At 36.9% G+C, this 24394-nt stretch overlaps 1 protein-coding gene across 3 annotated transcripts in view; it reads left to right on the top strand.

The window, feature by feature from the left end:
- The window catches only part of LOC140156269 (high affinity cGMP-specific 3',5'-cyclic phosphodiesterase 9A-like), a 361412-nt gene extending 339094 nt beyond the window's left edge, over positions 1–22318 (top strand). For 2 of the 3 annotated variants that reach the window (XM_072179256.1, XM_072179255.1), the window contains exons 8-14: positions 590–712; positions 5168–5260; positions 11498–11668; positions 15684–15788; positions 18180–18260; positions 20743–20889; positions 21640–22318. In XM_072179256.1, the coding sequence (XP_072035357.1) occupies positions 590–712; positions 5168–5260; positions 11498–11668; positions 15684–15788; positions 18180–18260; positions 20743–20889; positions 21640–21963 (1044 nt within the window). In that variant the 3' untranslated portion in view covers positions 21964–22318. The remainder of the gene's footprint in view (positions 1–589; positions 713–5167; positions 5261–11497; positions 11669–15683; positions 15789–18179; positions 18261–20742; positions 20890–21639) is intronic. The other variant, XM_072179257.1, reaches the window with a different exon arrangement.
- Positions 22319–24394: the final 2076 nt, after the last annotated feature.

The following is a 24394-nucleotide window of genomic DNA, read 5'->3' as shown; positions in this document are numbered from 1 at the left end:
TTCCGTTTGCGAGTTATGCAGGATTATGTGTATTACACTGCTCCATAGACAATGTGTTGTAATTTCGTTCTGGTGCACCAGAACGAAATTCAAATTTAGCGATATTTTTGCTAAACTAATTAATCTGCAAGAAATATTTGGTACATAAACATTATGTAGCCAGAGGTATCCAGTGGTGTAAAAATCTCAACTTTTTTGGGGAAAAGTGGGGGGATGAGGCTGTGGATCACAAAATGCCCCTTTAAATGAGTACCATTATTAATCTAGCCAAGTCATCCAGTCAGGGTTCTAAGGAATACAATATTTTTCAATTTTTTTAAATATTTTTTTTATTATTTCAAAAACTCAGAAATCGGAGTGCTCCGTTTTTCCCCGACTTTGAAATCGGAAAATCAGGGAAACTCCGGGTAAAACGGAGAAGTTGGCAGGTATGCAAATGTATGGTATCATTTGGTTAGCAGATATGCAGGAGCTTTTAGGTGACATGGAGTATATCATAATGATAGTGCTTGTCTTATGTTATAATTTAAATATTCATAACTTCGTTAGCATATTCATGAGTATGTTGATATTTTGTGTCTTTATACAGATGTATGGCATCATTTGGTTAGCAGACATGCAGGAGCTATTAGGCGATCTAGAGTGTTTCATCATGTTGGTCTCAGCCATATGTCATGATTTGGATCACCCCGGCTACAACAATTCATACCAAGTAAGAAAGCTTACAACTTCTTTCTGTTCCTAACCCCATGAGAACTACCTGCCAATTGGCCAAAATTAATATTGTGTCCAATTTTGAACCAATCAAGGAGGGTATTAATAAGATCATCTGCAAATGCAAATTTGACCATAAAAAGTTGAAAGGCTTGTCATAATTGGCAATTAAAATGAGCATTTCAAGTTATCAACCAATCAAAAATGCTGTAGTGTCCAGGGAGTTAACATTTGACATTTATCCATTAAAATGAATGTGCATTTATTAACATTTCGATCTATTTGTAAGAATACTGAAAATCACACTAGAATTGGAGTCCCTGCTTCTTCAGAAAATAAAAGAGGTCTGGATAAGGGAGGTTGGACTGTGCTTGGATTCCAGCTGCATTCATCTATAATAGAACATTAGGTTTACTAAATTTGCTCCTTCAAAGTAAATATTAATTTCAAATAATATGTTTGTGAAGGTTGTCATTCAGTGGAATTACAAAACCAATCAACTGGACTCACATTTTTTGAGAGGCTACAGTACCACACCTTATCCTATGTGCATCTGCAGGCCGTCTGTTGATCTGGCGGCAATTGGTCACTGACCAGTGGAGAGATGGCGTTGCCAGAAGTCGTTGATTTAAAGTCAAACTTCTTAGGAATGATTACAGAATTGTAGGCCCCTGCCAAATTGTGACAAAGGCTGCCTCCCATGTTGAAGGCTGTTCTTTCTTGACAAGCCACCCAAAGGCAAACAGAGCAATATTGCATATGCCATACAATGCAAGGACACTTATTGCAAGGACTTGTACATAAGTACAATGCATGCTAAAGGGATGCTAAAGTCAATCACTTGTACATCAGTGAAACAAAATATATGTACCAGTACAGACGTGCTAGCACTGGTTGTGAGGATTCTGCAGATGCTCATTTTGACAGCACAAATCACACTTTCGACAACAAGGACATTGTGATTTTAGACAGGAAGTGCAGGTGGTTCAAAAGGGGAGTCAAGGAGGTGACTTATGTCAAGAAAGAACAGCCTTCACTCAACAGGGGAGGCAGCCTTTGTCACAAATTGGCAGGGGCCTACAATTCTGTAATCAAAAATATTCCTAAGAAGATCAACAACCTCTGACAACACCATCTCGCCACTGGTCAATGACCAATTGCCACAAGATAACAGACGGCCTGAAGATGCACCTAGGATAAGGTGCGATACTATAGCCTCTAAAAAAATGACTCCAGTTGATTAGGTTTATGATTCCAATTAAAAATTTCAAATAATATCTAGTGATAATTTTCTGCAGAGCAACCAGTACTGTATACAGAGGCAATAATGCTTGTCTTCTCAAACAAGAGTTGACCTTGCGATGTAAGTTCAAATGTTCTTATTTAGTTGCTCTAATGGATGCTAAAATCAATCCAAGCAGAAAGAAGATTTTGCTGTTTTATGTTTAAATTATTGATTTGGTTGATTGATATCATCTTAGCTTTGTAATGCATCTGATCCTTAACATAAATTGAAGGGATTTAAAAGAATTTTGCATTATTTTAAAGTATTTGTTATTTTGTAATCAAATTTTATATGTAAAATTGATTGATAATCAAATTTTGTATTTCAAATTTATTGATACATAGGTACATTTTTGAAGTATTGAATGAATATCTTTAATGTAATGAAATAATATTCATTATTTTGAAGTGAAATTGTTGAATAATATAAAATTTACACAATATGTATTGAAATTGAGAGGACAAAAAACTAATTGAGTTCATATACAATTCCCCCAAAGGCATACCTCACTAAATTACATAAATCAGGATATTAAGCAATTCACAGGCTGCCATTCATAATTGCTGTTTTGCACTCTAGTGCTTCATTTAGGCTAGAGTGGCAAGTTTTCCGTGATTTAAACCACCGAAATCTGCGATTTTTCGTGCGTGGTTTTAAATACGACAAATTCCGCTAAAAATCGTGGTAAAAAGAAGTTACTTGCATTATCTCTGTAGTTGTTTTCAGCCTGATTTCATTTTCAGACGGACTTCATTTTCAGTACCGTAACCACCCGGGTATAAGCCCACCTTCGGCTATAAGCCCACCCCTGTTTTTCAAAACATTCTGGGAACAAGGGTGCACTCAGGTATAAGCCCAGTACTAAATTTTGGCCAAGTTCTTAAAAAAATATCAGTTGATAATTAACATTCCACACTTATAATTTTAAGAAATTGACATAGATGATAAAAATTACTGGTACATTGGGCATATACAAGTGGGGATGATTGTTCTTATTTTTAAATTCAAGCACTAGCGCCCTTCCCCGGTTATAAGCCCACCCCCATTTTTGAAGTGAACTCTACCATCTAGGGGGGTGGGCTTATACCCGAGTGGTTACGGTATTTTTACTTCACGTTTTCATTATTTTTTCTTTATTTTTATTTTTTCTCAAGGAAAACACGTTTTCCGCGAATTTCTGTGTTTTCCGTTTAATTCCGTTAAATTGTCCGTTTTTTTCCGTGACACGGAAAACTTGCCACTTTAATTTAGGCATTATGGTGCAGCACACAAATTTGATGAATCTAGATTCAATTTCAGATCCATGTGGATGTGAGAAAGGGGTTTTCCACATGAAAAAAATATGATGTCTGTGGAGGGGGCATTACCCCCTAAATTTGCCCAGTTTCCTCTCAGTCAAAACAACATTGAAAAGGCAAGTGTTCATTATAAGCAAATATTCAGAGTCCCTAAAAAAAAAAAAAATCATTTGCCACCCAAGCCCCCAAGACAAATTCTTGCGCTGTCACTGTCTACTCAAATACATCAATTAGCTAATATGTAGCGAGAGAAAGAAAATAAATGTTATTTGAATCGAAGAAAAACATGATTGTACAGTCAATTTTTGCACACAGGCATTTAGTAAATCAGAGAATAAAAAGTAGGTTCCATACTCAATATGTTAGCATATTTCTTTGTTTAAGATCTAGGGCGCAATTATGGAAAGTAAATATTCCCAGTCTGGGCCAATTGATTTTTTCCCGTTTCCTTATCCCTGTTCTTCTTTTATAATCATGAAGTGATTTAGAAAAATGAAATATATGTTGGTGAAAATTGATTTTAAGATATAGCCACAAGAAGCATTCCAATTTCTTTTATATTTTATTGTTTTTGAGATATAAACACAATCATAGTTTTGGAATTGTAAGTCCAATTCTGACGTAAGTTTCAATCAAATGTAGACATAAAAAGGACAAATAGCAGACGATAGATTGGAAATGTGTTTGTTTGAAATATGACACATTTTGCTCATAACACATTAATGATGTGATCAAGTAAAATGATGTGGAAATGTTGGTGGAAATGGGGATAATCAATCTGAGATTATAACCCAAAGTAGTTTGTTTGACACTTAAAAGTGAACTTAAGGCTGAGACATAGTTCAAAGTCTTTGCAGGTGATCAAGTCAGGTCGACCATTGAGACAGGCGTCACATTTTCAGTTCTCTGCAGTGACATTCCATTCTTGCTGTTGATTTTCTGCTCAAGTGATTAGCCATTGTTCAGGGCTTTGTCCATCTGTCCATCAGAAAAAGCTGCCGAAATGTTTAGCCGCTGCAGTAGATGCAGTAAAAATTACAAATACAGACAGAAAAGAATTAAGATACCAGTTATGTTCAACCCTGTATATCCTAAACAAGACCAATACAAAATTAATATCATCAGCCAATACCTATCCTTAAGCTCTGATTTCAGACCTCAATTGTGGAAATCGGTTGAGAATTAAAGAAACAGTGATCGAAAAACTAAGGAAGGAACACTCAAAAGTTGCATATTGATGTCCTAATAAATAGAAAGCATGGCACTAGTTCTCTTGTTCAAGAATGTGTAACATGGAAGAAAGAGATAAGTTTTAAGAGTTATCTCTTTCTTCCATATCGTTATGAATTTGGCAGAGTGACGAATCGAGCATTTTGAGCAAAATGAGTTACTGTTTGCTTGTGATTATGTATCAGGCGATCTTTCATTTCCACCAAAAATTAATGATAAATCCTACTTCCCGACGTAGATGTTGAAATTGTGATTTGGACGAATCGCGCCTAAGTGCGATTAATGAATTTGACCAAAAGACGAATGGTACCAATATTTTGAAACGCTGTTTACTCAGAACAGCGATTTTATTGATTCGTCACTCTGCCGTATTCATAACGATATGTTTACAAATCAGTATAGGCATCCAATGGAACAATCTGCAACTTTTGAATTTGCATCACCCTTGGGATTTTGGATCACTGTTTCTTGACCAATTTCAACAAATGAGGTCTTAAATCGGAGCTAAAAGATGAAGCTATTGGCTTCTGGTTCTAATTATGACATATCTGTCCTTGTTTAGGATATATAGGGGTAAAATGTATATTTATATTGTTGTATTTAAAGTAACCCTCATTATTTTTGTTGCCTTGTATTGCAGGTGAATGCCAAAACTGAGCTGGCTCTCAGATACAATGATATTTCACCATTGGAAAATCACCACTGCTCCGTAGCCTTTCAACTTATGGAAAAGGTATGTGTAGGTCACCATTAAAAAATAACCATTGCTCTGTAGCCTGTCAAATTATTGAAAAGGTATGTCTAGTTCACCATTGTCAGTGGCGTACCATGGCCGCCACTACCCCGGGGGGGGGGGGGGCTGACGAAAATTCAATTTTGCCGCCCCTTCCTCAACAGCCCGAAAAGGTTGACCCAATTTTTAATTCCGGTGATTTGAAAAAGTGAAGAGCAAAAAAAAAAGAAAGGATTTTAGACGCTAGCACCCTAAAAGAAACACATTTTGATGTATAGTACAATTTTTTCACAATTTTTTATACTTTTTCAAATTTTGTCTGCCCTTTTTTCTTTACTAATACTTTTTGCCGCCCCTTCCTTCTTCCGACGCCCCTTTGTTGTGGCCACCCCCTGCTTTTTGCCGCCCCTTCTTCCGCTGCCCCTTTGTTTTGGCCGCCCCCTGCTCACGCCCCCAAAGACCCACCCCCCCAAATACGTGCATGATTGTTCAGTAGCCTGTCAAATTATGGAAAAGGTATGCTTAGGTCAACATTAGAAAATCACCATTTTCAAACTATGTATAAGGTGTGTCTAGGTCACATTTCTTGCCTTTTGAGGCGAGCGATCGCTCTCGCTCACCACCGATCGCCCAAACCCATTTCTAATGAGCTATTTTCCACTCGCCATAGATACTGAATATCGCTCGCTGCGAATCACCCAAATTTGAACTACATTCAAGTTTCAGTACTTTCAATGTATTCAATTTATCGTAATAACTTGGCCTTCATCCCTGAAAATGAAAGAGAGGATGTCAACAGTGCCTAAGTGTTTCATATTAGGTATGAATTATCTTTTAGACCTAGAGTGTGATTCGACATACTAGACAGTAATTTAGCTCAGAGAGTGATTCGACCACTCGCCTAGCATCATGCTAGCAAGTGATTGACCACTCGCCTTTAAAATCTAGACGGCAAGGTCTGCGGTCAACTTAGTCTTTCAACTTACCATGCTTATGGAAAAGGTATGTGTAGGTCATCATTAGAAATTTACCATTGCTCTGTAGCCTTTCAAGTTATGGAAAAGGTATGCTTAGGTCACCATTTGAAAATCAACATTGCTCATTAGGCTTTCAACTTATGGAAAGGTATGTCACCATTAGAAAATCTGCATTGCTGTGATGTGTAGTCTTTCAACTTATGGAAAAGGTATGCCTAGGTCACCATTGGAAATTCACCATTGCTCTGTAGCCTTTCAAACTGGTATGCGTATAGGTCACCATTGCTCTTTAGTAGCTGGCTGCTGCTATCTACTGAAGATAGCTGATATCAGATTGGGTTAATACTGCTATCTACTGAAGATAGCTGTTATTGAATTGGGTTAAGACTGCTATCTACTGAAGATAGCTGATATCAGATTGGGTTAATACTGCTATCTACTGAAGATAGCTGATATCAGATTGGGTTAATACTGCTATCTACTGAAGATAGCTGATATCAGATTGGATTAATACTGCTATCTACTGAAGATAGCTGATATCATATTGGGTTAATGCTGCTATCTACTGAAGATAGCTGATATCAGATTGGGTTAATACTGCTATCTACTGAAGATAGCTGATATCAGATTATGTTAATACTGCTATCTACTAAAGATAGCTGATATCAGATCAAGTTAATACTACTATCTACTGAAAATAGCTGATATCAGATTGGGTTAATACTGCTATCTACTAAAGATAGCTGATATCAGATTGTGTTAATTATGCTATCTACTGAAGATAGCTGATATCAGATTGTGTTAATACTGCTATCTACTGAAGATAGCTGATATCAGATTGGGTTAATACTGCTATCTACTGAAGATAGCTGATATCAGATTGGGTTAATACTGCTATCTACTGAAGATAGCTAATATTAGATTGGTTTAATACTGCTATCTACTGAAGATGCCACTGTTAGAATATTTACCATTGTAAGTTATAGTCTTTCAAATATTGGTTGAAAAAGTAATGGCATACTGTTGTCAAATATTCCTTCAAATATCCTTTCAAATATCCCTTCAAATATCCCGTAAATTGCAGCAACCAGCAAGATTACACTTTCAGATTGCCATCCCGAGCCAATTGATTTCCTGCACTCATAATTTGAAATAGAATAACATGTAGATTAATTTTGAAATTGAGTCAATCTCCAGGGACTAGAAGAAGGTTATTCATATTAGGCAAACCCAAGATTAACTAATTTATTAACCAGGCTTTTTTCAGTAAAATAATTAGAGTATCAATGAAAAACATTTTCTGTACCTGTTGTGTAAGTGCTGAATCTTGCCCGTTCCCCAAATCAGGTTAGGGTTTTAGGGTCAGGGTAAGATGGACTATATTCTGCAATTGTACCCTTTTCACAAAGAATATACCCTGCACTTCCCACAATGTATTTCTTCCCTGTACTGATTTGCTATTCAGTGCAACATGGGTCGATAGTGACAAGAAATACCTCATTGCAAGATCTGGATTAGCTCTGTTAATAGAGATGAAATGTTGGCCATAATAGCAAATCAGTACAGGGAAGAAATGCATTATGGGAAGTGTAAGTTATTTTCGTCCCTTTTTTCCCCTTTTAATGCCAGGCCCGTACTCAGGGGATGCAGGGGTGCGATGTACCCTCATTAAATAGGCAAATGACTATGGCAATATACCCCAAATCATGAATTTTCTGTTAAATTTGTAGAGAGGGTAAAAGTTTGCTTTCGGCCAGAATAATGATTTTTTTTGAAAAGGTCTGAATTGGGAAAATCTGCTTCCCCACAAAGAAATTCTGAATATGGGTTTGAGAGCCATGATGCATAATCATATTTTCATATTTGAGTGCCTGCCACCCTGAGTTCCTTCTAACACATATAATTGCCTGAATGAGTCGTGTGTGTGATTCTAAAAGTGTTAATTTTTTTCCTTTTAATAAGCCCCTTATAAACATGATAAAGGAAACATTTTATTCCATGTGTTCACGCAAAACATGAACCTGGAACCCGACACTCAACACATACTTTAATTATCGTAACAAGAGTTGCATGACTATTAATGCAAACTTGAATATGACACTCCTCAACACATAGTTCATTATAAATTATACAGGTGTGCTTATACGCTTTAAATATTAATAACATCGACATATAATTCATCATCAAACTGTTGGTATTAATAGAAACTTAAATTGACACTCATCTGTACGTTACCCATCAAGTAGGAATAAAAATCCCTTTAAAAAGGGATGTGATGGGACAATGTTATTCACAAAGATTAATATCATATTTCTTTTTTATCATATATCATAACTTATTTTTTTCCGATTCTCTCAAACTCATGCAATTTTCCCCAAATTCTGATGACTCAGTTGGATTCCTTTCATCAGTTCCATTCCAAGTTTTATACTTTTATGCCTCAGGTTTACGTCCACCAACTTAATGCCCAATATGAACAATTTGATCACTTACGGGATAACATTGACCCCTAGATGACCTATGACCTCAAAACATCTGCACTCATCTGATGCTCCCTTAGCATTATACCGTATTCAACTAATTAGTGCTCCTCCCTATGAAATTTCAAGTCACAACTGTCTAAGTGCCCCTTTGCAGTGTACCGTAAAATGGGGTAACTTCGGTCAGCGGGGTAACTTTGGTCGGTCAAATATATTTTTTTTAATGGTCATATTTTCGTACAGCAATATTGTTTTTAGTCATATTTGGTGTCAATTTGTTAAGAAATATGTTTGAAAGAAATAATAATCGCTCATGTCCAATTTCCTCGAAATTTCGTAAAATCATTGGGATTTTTTGACCAAAAATGAGCATTTTTTTACATTTTTTTCAGAAAAAATAAAAATCGATATTTGTGAGCAAGGATGTGTACTTGATTGTCTCGAGACAGCAGGAAAGCACAACAACGCAAAGAATAGACTCCGCATTGCCCCCACGATCATGAGGACCATTTAATACACATAAGCTTATTTATAATAATTTCACAATCTCATAGAAATTAATACTATATTGAGATAATAACAGATTTCATATCAATTAAACAAATTATATACATTGAGATGATTAATTGCAGCAAGCATTTGGAATTATTTATCATCTCTTCATATAAATCGATAAATACACGAATTATTGGAAAAATGTGTACAAGCCAACCATATAGGCTGGACAAACAAAAGTTGACTTCTGAATCACATTTAACCAAATTTCATCTTAAGCAAATCTTAAGCATATCTTAAACAGATACATCTTTGGATCAAACAGAGGATTGGATTGGAAAACAGCATTTTTAACCGCAATTAAATAATTAGAAATCTCCAAAAGAATAAACAATGCCAACACTATCAAACGAACATTTTGTATTCAGCAGATACGGCATCAATGCTTAAACCATTTACTGATATTTACTGGTATTTACAACCAAGTAAATAAAGATACTCCAAATAAGCAACAAAGCATTTATAACCCTGGTATAAAACCGCAGTAGAAAGGGAGGAAAGCATGAAGGCAACCAATAGCCCACTATAAAACGCAGTAGAAAGTGGAGACAATCTACTGACGAGATTCTTCAGGTTTTGAAGAAACTCCACCACCCTCAATAAAAGCGCAGTAGAAAGTGGAGACAATCTACTGACGAGATTCTTCAGGTTTTGAAGAAACTCCACCAACCTCTATAAAAACGCAGTAGAAAGTGGAGACAATCTACTTACGAGATTCTTCAGGTTTTGAAGAAACTCCATACAAAGCTTTCAATAGCCCAATAAAACCAACATACCATAAAACGCAGTAGAAAGTGGAGACAATCTACTGACGAGATTCTTCAGGTTTTGAAGAAACTCCATGCAAAGCAATCAATAGCCCAATAAAACCAACCAATACCATAAAACGCAGTAGAAAGTGGAGACAATCTACTGACGAGATTCTTCAGGTTTTGAAGAAACTCCATACAAAGCTTTCAATAGCCCAATAAAACCATCCAATACCGTAAAACGCAGTAGAAAGTGGAGACAATCTACTGACGAGGTTCTTCAGGTTTTGAAGAAACTCCATACAAAGCATTCAATAGCCCAATAAAACCAATCAATACCATAAAACGCAGTAGAAAGTGGAGACAATCTACTGACGAGATTCTTCAGGTTTGAAGAAACTCCACCACCCTCTATAAAAACGCAGTAGAAAGTGGAGACAATCTACTGACGAGATTCTTCAGGTTTTGAAGAAACTCCACCACCCTCTATAAAAACGCAGTAGAAAGTGGAGACAATCTACTTACAAGATTCTTCAGGTTTTGAAGAAACTCCATACAAAGCATTCATTCCCCTTCTATAAAACGCAGTAGAAAGTGGAGACAATCTACTAATGATATTCTTCAAGATTTCAAGAAATTCCATACAAAGCCTTTATTTTTAAGCATAAAGCAGCATAATTGGACATACCATTTTATTGGAGTATCTTTAACCATATTTAGTTACTGAATCACCCTTCCAGCTTTTGGGAGGGTGGGTGGGATTTTTTGGTCCATCAAGATCGAAGGAACAATTGCAAGTGCATCACTAGGAGAACTATGGACATAACAAAGGAATTAAAAGATAAGACAGGAGACCTGAATGGCTGCACACCACTAAAGTGACAGCTGACTGGACAGAAAAACTGAGCTTGTTGCTATAACAACATAACAACAACCCCTAAATTAAAACTGAATTGACCAGGAGACCAAAACACTTTAAGTGTACTTGAGAATGCTCAAGTGGGAATAAGAGGATAAGCCTCTACACCTAGATGCACATGACAGCCTAATGTCCCCTGCTGCTGAGACAATCTAGTTTTTAAAAGATTTGCAACTTTAAAAAACGGAATTAATTTTGTAGTGCCCAAATGTCACAAAAAACAACAACTTGTCCATATACAGCGAAGGTCAATTTTTTGATTTTTTTTTCTTCATGGAATGTAATACTCTGGCCAAAGTTTCCCCAAATGCGGGGTAACTTTGGTCAGGCTATTTTAACCCCTAGGGCACCCTTACAAAATTATTTTAAAATCTTTTTCAACTTCAATGTGTAGAAGGGAACCCTAATGTCATAAAAAAGAGATAATTCGAAATACAATTGGTTCTGTTTGGAAGCAGTGGTTTAAAAACTCTGAAAAGTGCCCAAAGTTACCCCATTTTACGGTACCTTTACAACTAAATTTCATCAAGTATTATTTGTTTCTGTTTGTTTTACAGCCTCATTGCAACATACTCAAGAACTTAGGACCAGAGAAGTATAAGAAAGCGAGAGAAGGCATGATCTTCTGTATCCTAGCAACAGATATGGCCAAGCACAACGAGATCCTCAATCAATTCAAGTCGCTACTGCCAAATTTTGATTACAGCAAAAGTGATCATGTCAATCAGGTATTGTATAGGCCTATTTGTAGTGAAATTCAGAAAAAATAGTTTGCATTTGACAATTCTGTCAATCAAACCCAAGCACAGCCTGTTATTGGTTAGTATCCTGCAGGTGCTTAGCAAGGTGACAAAAAGTGTGGCACCCAAAGTTATGCGAAGCTGCAAAAAAAGATAGAAAAGTGCAAACATTGCACAAAGTGCAAAAAAGTTGGGTGCCCATGGGTGCTCCGCTTGCGATGCGCCTGGTATCACGTAACTTAGTTATGCGATACTACATGTAATCAATCACAGGCCATCGAGACTTTGATTGACAGAATCGTCACATATTGAAGTCAATAAGGTTACATAAAATTGATTTTTTTTGTTCCTGTCCAGTCTGCATCATATACTGGAGATGGTATAAGTATAATTTGTAATTTAAAGCTCCATTATGATGTTAAAAAAGAGCAAAATGAATCACTTGAAAGATGTTTTGGAGTATTCTGCTCCTCAGAACCTTAAAGTAAAAGTGCTCATGTTTTTTCAAGAATGTGTCAAAAAACAGATTCCAATTGCTAGCAATGTCATTTGTCAGTTTGCATTAAAAATAAAAACCGCTGTCCCTATAACTTTCCTAAAGCCCTCCGGACCAGAACAAAGCCCTCCGGACCAGAATAAAGCCCTCCAGACCAGAACTAAAAAATAATAAATGCTCATACATTATTTATCATGATAACGTTACCTCCCATTCCATCATAAAAATAATTCGTCAAAATTTTAAAAAAACTTCTGTCCCATTTCATCCAATAATATGTAAAGAAAGTATAATCCTTTTTTGGAACCAATGTCTTGCAACCATGGCCCTTAAATATTGAATGAAATCATAATTTATTTATACACACTACCGTATAATGTTACCTTTGCCTTCACTGTAGCATTTAAAAATGCAGTTGAAGTTGTGATGTAGTAATATTAAAGACATCTTATTGCATCCATTAGTTTATAAGTGATTACAAATAAGCTGAGTCAATAAATATGACATTAACTCCATGGCGTCGTTGGGCAGGAAAAACCTCGTATGTGCTTTTGGCCCCTGAACATGCTTAAAACAAAACTGCCAATAGGTTACATAAGAGTTTTTGCTTTAAACATGTTCAGGAGCCAATGACACATAGAAGTTTTTCCTGCCCAACGACGATGGGCACTACTGACTTTCTTACAGAGTCCCTGATTGGTTAATTACATGATATAATCATCTGAGTGACCAATTAAAATACAGCTTCTAAATATTCAAGATCAATCCTCTTCAGTCCTACCACCATTCTTACCATGCTGCTGATTGGCTGAATAAATCTTAATAGGCTTCTTATAACCAATCGGCAGGTAGTACTCATGGGGTTAACAGCTGTAGGAAATCGCTTTATGAGTACTTAATAATAACCACATTTATTGTGCAAATCAAATAGGCAATTTTGCTGGTTGTATAAGACTTGCCAAGGCGCTAGTTGTAGGGTATTAAAGCGTTGAGTAGTTGCTGTCTTTCAATTTCCATTATAAATTTAATAAATACACATTTTGTCTCGCATTACTTACTACTATATAGTAGGTAGTGACGTAGCCTGGACTTTTTCAGAGGGGAGCAAGGAGGGCAAGGCAAATTTCCAGGGGCAAAAAAGCCCACATGGGGAAGATGCCCCTTGCCCCCCCCCCGGCTATGCCACTGATAATAGGCCTACAATTACTCACATTACCAGTTGCAAACTGACTTGTATTAACTTGCACTTACTGTGTGTCTTGATGGTATTGTGAAGACTGGGTATGTGCCTTGAATAATAAAGTGTAATAAAATATTAAAATCCACCAAAAATATGTTGACAACGTATAGAAAACAGCAAGTTAAAAAGCCCCCACCTCTGCTCATTTTTTGAAACTTGGTCCCATTTTGAATATCAACAGCAAACAAGTGTTTTTATTTTATTTTTAACAAAATACAAATACAAGATAGTATAATGTTTTAACAATAGCATTGCTGCCATTTTAGGCCTGCTTCTTATTCATTTAATCCAATCATCAATCATGAAATTAATATCACAAAACAAAACATGTATGTGCTATCTAAGCTTATCGTGCAAAAACAAGAGCAAATAATAACCTTTCTGGTCGATCTATAAAGCTTACAAATTAATATCGCATCTGCACATGAACAATAAATAACATTTATGGAAATGTTTTAAGTTGTTAATATAATAAAGTTCAATCAGCATCTTTTACAAATGGGACCAAGTTTCAAAAAGTGAGCCATGGTGGAGGTTTGTTAAACTTGCTGCTTTCTTTACATTGTCAATGTTTTTTTGGTGAATTCAATTATAACTTCACTGGTATGCTACCAGATTCCTATTTGCTGAGGTACACTGCTGCCCAGCTACTTCATTGGTACTACACACATCAGACATACAGTACACACACCCTATACTGGATTGGTACTGCAGTGGTACTAGTGGTTAGGGTACTTGCCTTAAGTGCATGAGGTCCCGGGTTCAATTCCCAGCGGTGGAGATTTGCTGGGATGTTGACTTAGGGAAATATGTCTAGCATTAAGCTAGCAACATCTGTAGATTAAATTCAGATTTCCGCTCTCCCCATGGTTAATTAAGAATTGGGTAAATGAATCATGAAAGTACTCCGTCCTTCGGAGGGGACGTTAAGCCGTCAGTCCCGTGTACAGAGAGCAATACCTGTACATGTATCTCGCAGCTAGTTTTGAAAAGGTGTTCAAATGGACCCCAATGGAAATAAGCTTCAATAGAGGCTTTCTTGGGTTATCCAGGATTGTCAAAACCCAAACAAATCAAATAAAGTACTCTAGGCTACACTGCAAAAACAGCAGAGCAACACTTAATAAACACTTTAACACTTTATAAACACTTGTTTGTACAGTGAAGGTATAGGGGTGTTAATTTATAAACACCAAAACATGTTTAGGAAGATGTTTATGTTTTTTAACACAAGATAGTGTTTAAAATAGGCCTATGTATTTAAACACTATCTTGTGTTAAAAAATATAAACATCTTCATATTTCTAAACATGTTTTGGTGTTTATAAATTAACATCCCTATAGCTTCACTGTACAAACAAGTGTTTATGAAGTGTTGCTCTGCTGTTTTTGCAGTGTAGCTACATAAGTCTCTGAGGTTGGCAGCAATAGGAATCTTGTAATGTAAACATAGTTGTTCATTGTTAAATTTGACTTTCTTGTAAATTAGAGGATGAGAATAACTTGAGTCGTGGGTGTTGGCAATCAGTAGGATTTTTATTTGCATTATGCCTGTCCAGGCATCTGGGTCACTTGTTACTGTTGGTAAACACACATTTGACGACATGTTTGTTACATTGCAGGATTGGATCTTTCCCTACAAGTCAATAGCAGAGTGCTGATGTAACGCTAAATCTAAACAAATATTAAATAAATCGCAAACCTGTAATGACTTACCTAAATTCAGTTCAAATGAATAATGAAACAACCTTGTGAATTATTATTGATAACAATTTTAAGATTATTAACCCTTTTCAAAATTTCAAAGCTACATCTTCAATATGAACGATTTCTCACATTTTTGTCACTTAAAGTGGTTCAAAATGACATAAATGACTTGACAAGAAATTCAATGAGATTCATAAGTTTGATTAGTTGCGAACCACAATGCTTCAATCTCTGTATCTAGAGGGCAGTATAGCACCAGACTATTTAGACAAATGTGTGTAATTTCATTTGAGATATGCTCATAAGAAATATTTTGAAAAGTTTTGCATTTAATTTTTTCAGAAAATGAAAGTGTTCATATATCGAGGAGATGAACAGGTGTTGTTCTGGGTCTTTTAGTGGCCAGGCTTATTGGAGCAGGCTCCAAAAATTTAAACCACAGCTACTGAGAGAAAAATTTGATAAAGTTAGAACCATTGCTGCATCAAAATCATGGTTTGAATGATTGTCTGAATGAATATTATGCATTGATTGTACCTCTCATGTTTGTCTTATTTCAGCTTATGAAGGTCTCAATCAAGGTAGCAGATATATCAAATGAAGCAAGACCCATGGATGTGTCAGAACCATGGATAGACTGTTTGCTGCAAGAATTCTTCAATCAGGTAATTCTTGTTTTGGAAACTATTACTCTGTATAACCTATTGTAGACTTAGGTGTTTATGAAACCTTTTCAAAATTAATGTTCTCCCACAATCCCTAACAAAATCCTGGTGCAACTAAGTTATGATCTAAGCTTGATATTTTCATGGACAAAGAACTCAGTCTCATATGTGACCTGCTCCCACGAAACGAGCGTAAAGTCATAGGTTGGGAGTTGGAAGACATTTCAACTTTTGAGTTGCTTTTCTTTGTTTGAAAACACTTGTATTGGCAGTCATATGTCCTTTGTGAATGGGGACAGAATTGAATTCAGAGTACAGCATATTATGTCCCCATTCACAAAGGACAAACCACTGACTATACATGTACAGGTGTCTTCAAACAATCAACCCAACAATTGGAACATCTCCAAACCACAAACTTGCAACTTTACACTCATTTTGTGGGAACAGGTCACATATGGAGTATCTTGGGCTACCGTGTCAAGTGATTTCTGTTAATTGAGCTGAGGCCCTGTGTGATTTGGAGGATACACTAGAAATCATATTGTAATACTAAGTAATGCAAGAAGGGACTTTCTACAATAGCTGCCCTTTGTTAATCAGTTTTTAACAAGTGCTAAACATGCCAAATCTGATCATATAACACCTGTGGCAGCTATTTTTTTACAGATGAATGAGCCTTCTTACCTTGATATACATATAGACCTTCTTCTCAGACACCAACGATCAATCAATATTGGGTTCAGCATTCGAGTCATCTGCACGCGCGCCCAAAGCAAATATCGCGCCCAAAGCATGTTCATCTTTGTGCAATGCGCGAGATTGCCAGCTCACCATATGCGTTTAGTTCATCACGCCATAAAAAGTAAACAAAATTGTGAAACAAAACAAAGATTGATTTTCAAATAGCATCGCAGTTTATTCCGTAAGTTTTGTATTTTGTAGTATCAAAACAAGCTGAAACAAAGGTAACCAGTATACAGTTCCTGTTAAACATTATTTTATTGGAAGCTGTAGTGAAAGATGACAAAACCGAGGAGAAAATATGCAGTATTTGGTGTTTTCACATCGCGGGCACATGGGGAATGCATGTGTTGTTTGTTTACATCCGAGACCCCAATATCGATTAAGTGACGTCATCAGAAAAAGGTTTATACAAAGTCATGTGACTAATGTTCTAGATGTTGTTTGCCTGCCAAGTTTGCTCTTATCACAATGCATGAAACATTTATATCATGAACTTGACAATGCCATTGACTGATTTAAGAATCTAACTTACAGCATTTGTCAATACATAAAGGTCAATGTGATCTGTATGTATATTCATGTTAACCATACCTTAATAATCAGAATACCCATAGAGATTAGACCTAAATTAAGAGTAGATACTCTTTGGGTTTAAACTCTATGGAATTACCATATATTTGCCTTGACATAATATATTTCCATTTTCATGTACCCCTAATTGTGTATATTGTTTCTACACAGCATAGTCCATAAGTTTCAGGACAATTGTATTGATATGTTGAAAAGTGCTGGAAGCAAATTAATGTGTGCGCATATGCATGTTGCATTAATTCCCATAATGCAGCCTGAATATAAATAAAGGAATACACGATGTAGTGTTGCAGAAAAATAAATTTTTAAGCATTTGAGAATTGCTGCTGCACTGCAAAATGGAAGTTGAGTGCCCCACCCGAGCCCCATGGGCCCACGCCACCCCACCTGAAATTACATGTTAGCATTCTTATATCGATATCCTTGTGTGCCCTCAACAAAGTCTCATGTCCCCACCCCACCAGGAATGGCACATTATTAGCATTGTTCGTAATTCTTATTGATATCCTTGTGTGCCCCACCCGAGTCCCATGTCCCCACTTCACCCCACCTGGAATTGCATGTTAGCATTCTTAAATTGATATCCTTGTGTGCCCTCAACCAAGTCCCAGGTCCTTACCCCCACCCCACCAGGAATTGCATGTTAGCATTCTTCTTATTGATATCCTTGTGCACCCTCAACCAAGCCCCTTGTCCCACCCCACCCCACCCCACCAGGAATTGCAAGTTTATGAAGTTAGCATTCTTATTATTGATATCCTTGAGTGCCCCAGTCGAGCCTCATGTCCCCACCCCACCCCACTCCACCATGAATTGCATGTTACCATTTCTAATATTGATATCCTTGAGTGCCTCACCCAAGCCCCATTTCCCCACCCCACCCCACCAGGAATTGCATGTTAGCATTCTCCTTATTGATATCCTTATTCACCCTCAACCAAGCCCCATGTCTCCGCCCCACCCCTCCCCACCGGGAATTTAACACATTAGCATTTCTTATATTGACACCCTTGCATGATAACATTTACTTTTCCCCTATTTCAACCCTCACAGCGATCCCTAGAGCAATTAGAAGGACTTCCATCAAGCACACCGCCCTATACGCCATCAAGCACACACTTGGATGTTACAAAGGTTCCATTCTGAATGCCACTGTTTTGTTGCTGATTGTCAGTGGTGTAGCTAGGGGGCAAGGGAGGGCACATGCCCTGGGCACCATCTTCGGGGGCCTCAAATCTACCAATTCAGCATCTGTAGATCAATTCTGTGCAAATTCAAGCGGTGAAAGTCAAAATTTTTGCATGCTTCACTGGCATTGCAGCATAAAAAGTCATTTCAAACCATTTTAAGACCAACATTTTTCTTGATTATAACCAAATTGGTAGTATTTGTTCAAATTTGTTTCAGGAATTGGGGGCACCATTATGTATTCTTGCCCCGGGGCACCACAACCCTAGCTATGCCACAACTGATTTTCAATTATCTTCATGATTTCTGAACATGGATGAATAAGTTGTGAATTGTCTTACATTACATTAGTCGCTAAAAGCGGTTAGCAAACATTGCAAAAATGGTCTTGCACTGAAATATGATCATGTAGCCTGTAAACTGTCATATATTATATTAAATAATACAATGGTATAGTTTAGAGTGTCTGGGGTTTGTCAATTCGTTGAAATCATGAAGATAGGACCTATGCTTGATGTGTTTTATTTGGATTTATCTGAGGGGGGTCTTTTCAACAAATTTGTATTGGGATGTGCCACTTTCGGATGCTGACTTTCTCTATACTTACTTTTTGCTACCCATCAGTATACCAACTTTTCAACAAAAATCACCCAAATTTGCCATAATTTGGTGCTTTTAAAGGCACCTTTGCCAAAATGCGCCCGATTGGGCACTTTGGTCTTCACTGAAAACCCACTCATCGATATACTAAAATTGCTGAAAAGGTACCCCAAAACCGTGGCACATCCCCGTATACCTTCAACCAGGGAAAGACCCCCTGAGGGATTTATCATACATGGCATAACTTTGAAAATGTTCTGAGTGTTTCTATCTTTGGTATACTGTGTAAAGGATAACATTTTCAATTACTAACAGGTGCTTTTGCGTACTAATTCATATTGCTAGAAGCAGTGTGCTGAGTTCATACTTCATGGGGGGGGGGGGTACTCTGTATACCTTCTACTATTTGTAAGTGCCGTCATCAAGAACCCCTCTGTCAAGCTCTTTTTCAATTCCGGATACATCCTTAATCAATTTCTTCTTCCATTCTGAAGACCCCCATTTGAAGTCCTAGAGCATCTTTCTCCATACGCTAAAATTAGCTTCAAATTTGAGTTTCAAACACTTATTTCTTAGACATATACATGTCTGGACATTTTTGCCAAAAGAGCACTGAACAAAGTCCCATTTTTAGTTCTGTAGACCACTATTTTATGTCCCCAAACTCTTTTCCAAAGCCACACTTTGAAATCTGGGCAGCACATATTTGCATTTTGAAATTATTGTAATAAATATTGATAATAATCATGTCATGATTATATTAATATTAAGGATCATTAAGTTTGATGTGTTGTGAAACTAACAGCTTGCTTTAATGCTTTGATAACTTACTAGTATATAAAACTAACCATGCAGGGTGTATCATAATGAAGTATACAGTTTGAAAAATGCCACTAGATTAAAAATGTATGAGGTATTTGGTCAAAATTCTTTAGTTGGTAGCTGAATCAACATCTTGTCTTCCCACAACTGTAAAAGCCTCATACTTTTTAATCTATTGGCATTTTTCAAACTGTATACTTTATTTTGATACCGGTACACCCTGTATAACAGTATGACTGAGATAATAGTCTTATGTGGAAGCTAACATCCATGCATTTTATCATAAGAAATTCTTTCATTTGCATTTAGAATCATTACCATAACTGTTATGTTTCAATTGTATCACTTTTATTTTGGCATTAAGTATTTGCAATGTATTGATTGTCTTGTTTTTTTTTACTTGAAACAGCTGCCTCCTTTCCATGTATATTTAAGTCTTCATTGTAATTTTTTAACAGAAAATAACATACAATGGCTATAGAAAGGTTGCAAAATGTGTCTGTCATGTAGGTATGGGGCATCTGAACTGTGTATGTGTTACAATTTGAATAATATTACAAAGTACTCAAAAGGTGTGGCAGCCATGACAGCTCTTGGTGCATTGCTTTCTTGGTCTATGTACAGTTATATTAGTATCCTTCTAAACCTTTGAAGTCAAAAGGCAAACCTCATTAACCCCATGGGTACTATTGCCTTTCTTACAGTGCCCCTGATTGGTTAATTACATGATAGAATCATATGAGTAACCAATCAAAATAAAGCTTCTAGATCACTGAACAATTTTAAGCTTAATCCCTTTCAGCCTTTCTGACATTTCTTACCATATCTCTGATTGGCTGAATATGTGATATAGCCCTCTTTGTAACCAATCAAAATAGTTCTTAGAGGCCAATGATTTAGCTGGTGGTGCCCATGGGATTCAATGTAGCTTTGCTCACTATTCCTAAAAAATGACAAATGTGTCAAAGTGTTTATATTAATAGGAATATATTCTTACTATTTACAGAGTGATATGGAGAAACTGGAGGGCTTACCAATCTCACCATTTATGGACAGAGAAAAGGTGTCCAAATCATCATCACAGACCGGGTTTATTCAATTTGTGCTACTTCCTCTGTTTGAATCACTCGGTCAGCTGCTTCCCAAACTTGAGGTAAGTGGTTCAAATGGGCTATTCCAGTTGAAATCCATACACTTATGGAAGGCATGACCTAATCTTCCACACAGGGAGTGTAAATTTTAAACGGGTTACTTTATGGAAAGCCCAACTTGTCTAAAGTCCAAATCTTGTCTAAACACTTGTACCTGGTCATCTCAGATTTGGGTAAAGAAAAGCCCAAGCCTTGCTGGGCTGGACATTATTACTAGATCACAGTTTGGGATGCACTGTCAGTTCTCACTCATGGGTAAAAATGCTATCATTCCACAGTAAATGTGTGCATCTGCATGCTAGTGGTGACTTGTTCAGAGGGGATTACACATAGGTGGGGTGCATATGTAATTACCTGCAAAAGTGGACCTACATCAGGATACACACAGTGCAACCGTGGACACACCTGCAACTGTGGATATCCATGGCTGCTGGCTATAACCAGGACCATGCAAATAATGTAAAAAATGCATAAAAATTGGTCCATGTTTGGGGGGTTCAGGGTAGGTCAATGTTGGATAGGAAGTCATCGGGTGTGTGAGGGGTAGGTCCACGGTGTATCAGTTAGAATAGGGTGTGTGTCCTTGGTTAGATAGGAGTAAATCTTATGTAGAAGCGCTTCTTGTTTGCAGGTATTTACAAACGGGTGTGTGAGGGTGCGCGTGAGTGTATGCAAGATTGAATCTTAATTTTAACTTAACATTGAGGAAAAGAATGGTACAATTATGATTATATTGTTTGTTTTATCAACAGCCACATATCATCATGCCAGTACGAAAAGCACTAGAATATTACAGTGACATGACCAAAGCAATGGAAGAAGAGAAGAGAAGAAAAGAAGAACAAAAACAAAACAGTAAAGAAGAACTCAAAAATATCACCAAGGAAAATGGCACACTGTCACTACAGAAACAAAATGGCCAACCACCAAATACCAGGGTACCGTCACCAGGGGCGATATCTACCGGGAGCAATAGTGCCAAAGAGCGAAAAATACTCAAAAGTGGTAATCCTCATAGCAACAACCCCCATAGTAACCAATCAATAGTGGGCAAAACTAATATTAAGGCTAAATGACAGCAGCCTTGAGGTGTGAAGAAATATTTTTATGACATTTCTGATTTGAGGCTACTTGAAGCTGTTTGAAGCACAAATTTAAGTTAATGATGAAGATGTGAAGATGATAACACAGCTAGATTCCTCTTTGTGGTGCAACATGCGTGTCCATAATAAATTCAGGTACTAATTGTCATATCATAAACCAGTCACTACTGTTCTCAACAAGGTTCCTTTGCATTAGCTTGCCCACAGGTGCACACTGCCTATCCATTAACCCTAACCCGACTAAAACTCACTAAATATCAGGAGGAAAACTACTGTGCATGCATGCATTCCAAGTGATGCTATAATGCAATCAGCCCAAGTCATATATACCCACAGAATTGCTGACTGGGCCAGCGAAACCCCTGTGCATACTGGTTGGTAATCTTCTGCCAGGCATGCGAGAGGTTTGTGGTTCAAATCCTGGGGGTACCAAGTGACCTCTTGGTTCATCTTCTCTCCTTTTTTATTTCTTCTTTCCCTTCGGACAGCAAAAAACCATGGGTTCCGTTAGGGTTAAGCAGTACATGTGCTACATCAGAACAAAAATGCAAAGGAATGCTGATGAAAATTATACTTGTTCAGTAATTTGTAATGACTTTTTTTCTTTGTATCTGAATCTTTCACCCCATCATGCAAGCATTAAAGCAATAGATTGATTAGCAGTTGGACTTGATTCAAGTGCAATTCGGTGCCACAGTTGGTTTGGAAGAAACCATTTGTATCATTTACGCCATCCTTATTCGCAAGTTTGGTGGTGACGTCAATACCTTTTTGTGGTTTTTAGTTCATTGATCAAGTAAAACCTTGGCTTACTGAATCGACTATGTAGTGTCTTTGTCAAGTTGGTCCCAGATTGCTGATAGTTGTGGGTCACATGTAAGAATCTAGCTGTGTAGTGACAAGTACACCGAGGACCTGTTGGGATACATGTAAGTGTATTTGTACAGTTTTGATGATGTAGAAGAGGAAAATATATGTGTTAATGAAAGAATCAAAGTATGTAGTAATAAGAAGGTTATTGTTATGTGACCAATGCTGTAGGATACACAGTCAGATTCCTCTCTGTGCTATCTGTAGTTTTGGGGTACCAGGTTATGATACTACACTGAGTGCACATTGAGGTATGTTCACTTCTAGATGATAAGAAGATAGAGGCTATTACTAGTGGATATCTGAAAAAAGAGGTTAGACTTTAAAAAGAGTCTAGACTAGGAATCATCCATAAAATGCTATAATAAATCCTACAATATTGGTTTGTCATGGATGGGCACCAAAATAGAGACATCCAGCATTTATTGTGAAAATCCCAAAATCAGAACAATACTTAGCAACTTTAAGCTAAGAATTCTACAGGTTTGCACTAGCTTGCAGCATATCACATAACATGCAACACACACAGTTAAAATCAATGCAGATTATTGCACACAGTTTATGTATGCACACAGTTTAAATTCAAATTTGTCAGGTGCATGTGAAAATAATCCGGAACTACCCTATTTTGCCATCAATGAGCGAAATCCGGACTCTTTTTAAGTCCAATCTCTTTGAGACAGCCACATAGCCATTGAGGGTTAGGTTCTACACAAGTAAAATCCCAATACTATACGCAACCCTGGGGTGTACCATAGAGGAACCATGTAAAGAAGTAGGGTCTGGCTGTGTATATACCTGCAGGAATAAATAATGAGATGATTGTGTAAAACAAGTATACACAGTAAACCATTTTGCATTCCTGGTAACCCAGTGAGTACAGGTAGTCACGTTGAAACAATGTTGATGTCACCATTCAAATACGAGGTGATTTTAATGTTGTCACCACAGACCCTAGAAAAAGAGTCTGTGTTTCAACATGATGTGCCCACTGGGAATGCTTCAAGCATGTGCAGTGGTGTTGATCACATAGTTTCATGTTCTGGGACAATGCATATACCAGGTAGTGCAAACTTAGTCAATTGAGAGAACAATACCTCAGAAGGATGCAAACCGGGGATTTGAACTTTTGTAAAGCATCATGTCTAAAATTTTAGTAAATGTTACAAAATTGTGAACATTTTATTCTCCTAAGTATTCTTATAGGCACTTCAAATCATGTACTCAGAAAAGATTTATGTCACTTTAACAGGTTTTGTTTTAAATGGCAAAGATTATGCAAAAATATTTTGCTTTACTGTATATTCAGTTTATAATTATTTTGTAAGAGTAAACACTGAAAGTATTATAAAGTAGAAACACTGTATCTCAACATCACCTCATTGTATTTATTTGGTATTCGCCGGCCAGCACGGTCATCTCAAAACTAGGCTATACCCGCTAAGTCAAACGCATGCTTTAATTACCATGTACACGTTGCGCATTGGTATAAAGGCGCAAGAAACAAAAATGCACATTTTGCGCATGCATTTGC

Source organism: Amphiura filiformis, chromosome 7 (assembly GCF_039555335.1).
Source record: "Amphiura filiformis chromosome 7, Afil_fr2py, whole genome shotgun sequence".
Classification (NCBI taxonomy): Eukaryota; Metazoa; Echinodermata; class Ophiuroidea; order Amphilepidida; family Amphiuridae; genus Amphiura; species Amphiura filiformis.
Note: the sequence above shows the minus strand (reverse complement) of the source record. Positions and strands in the feature narration are given on the sequence as shown.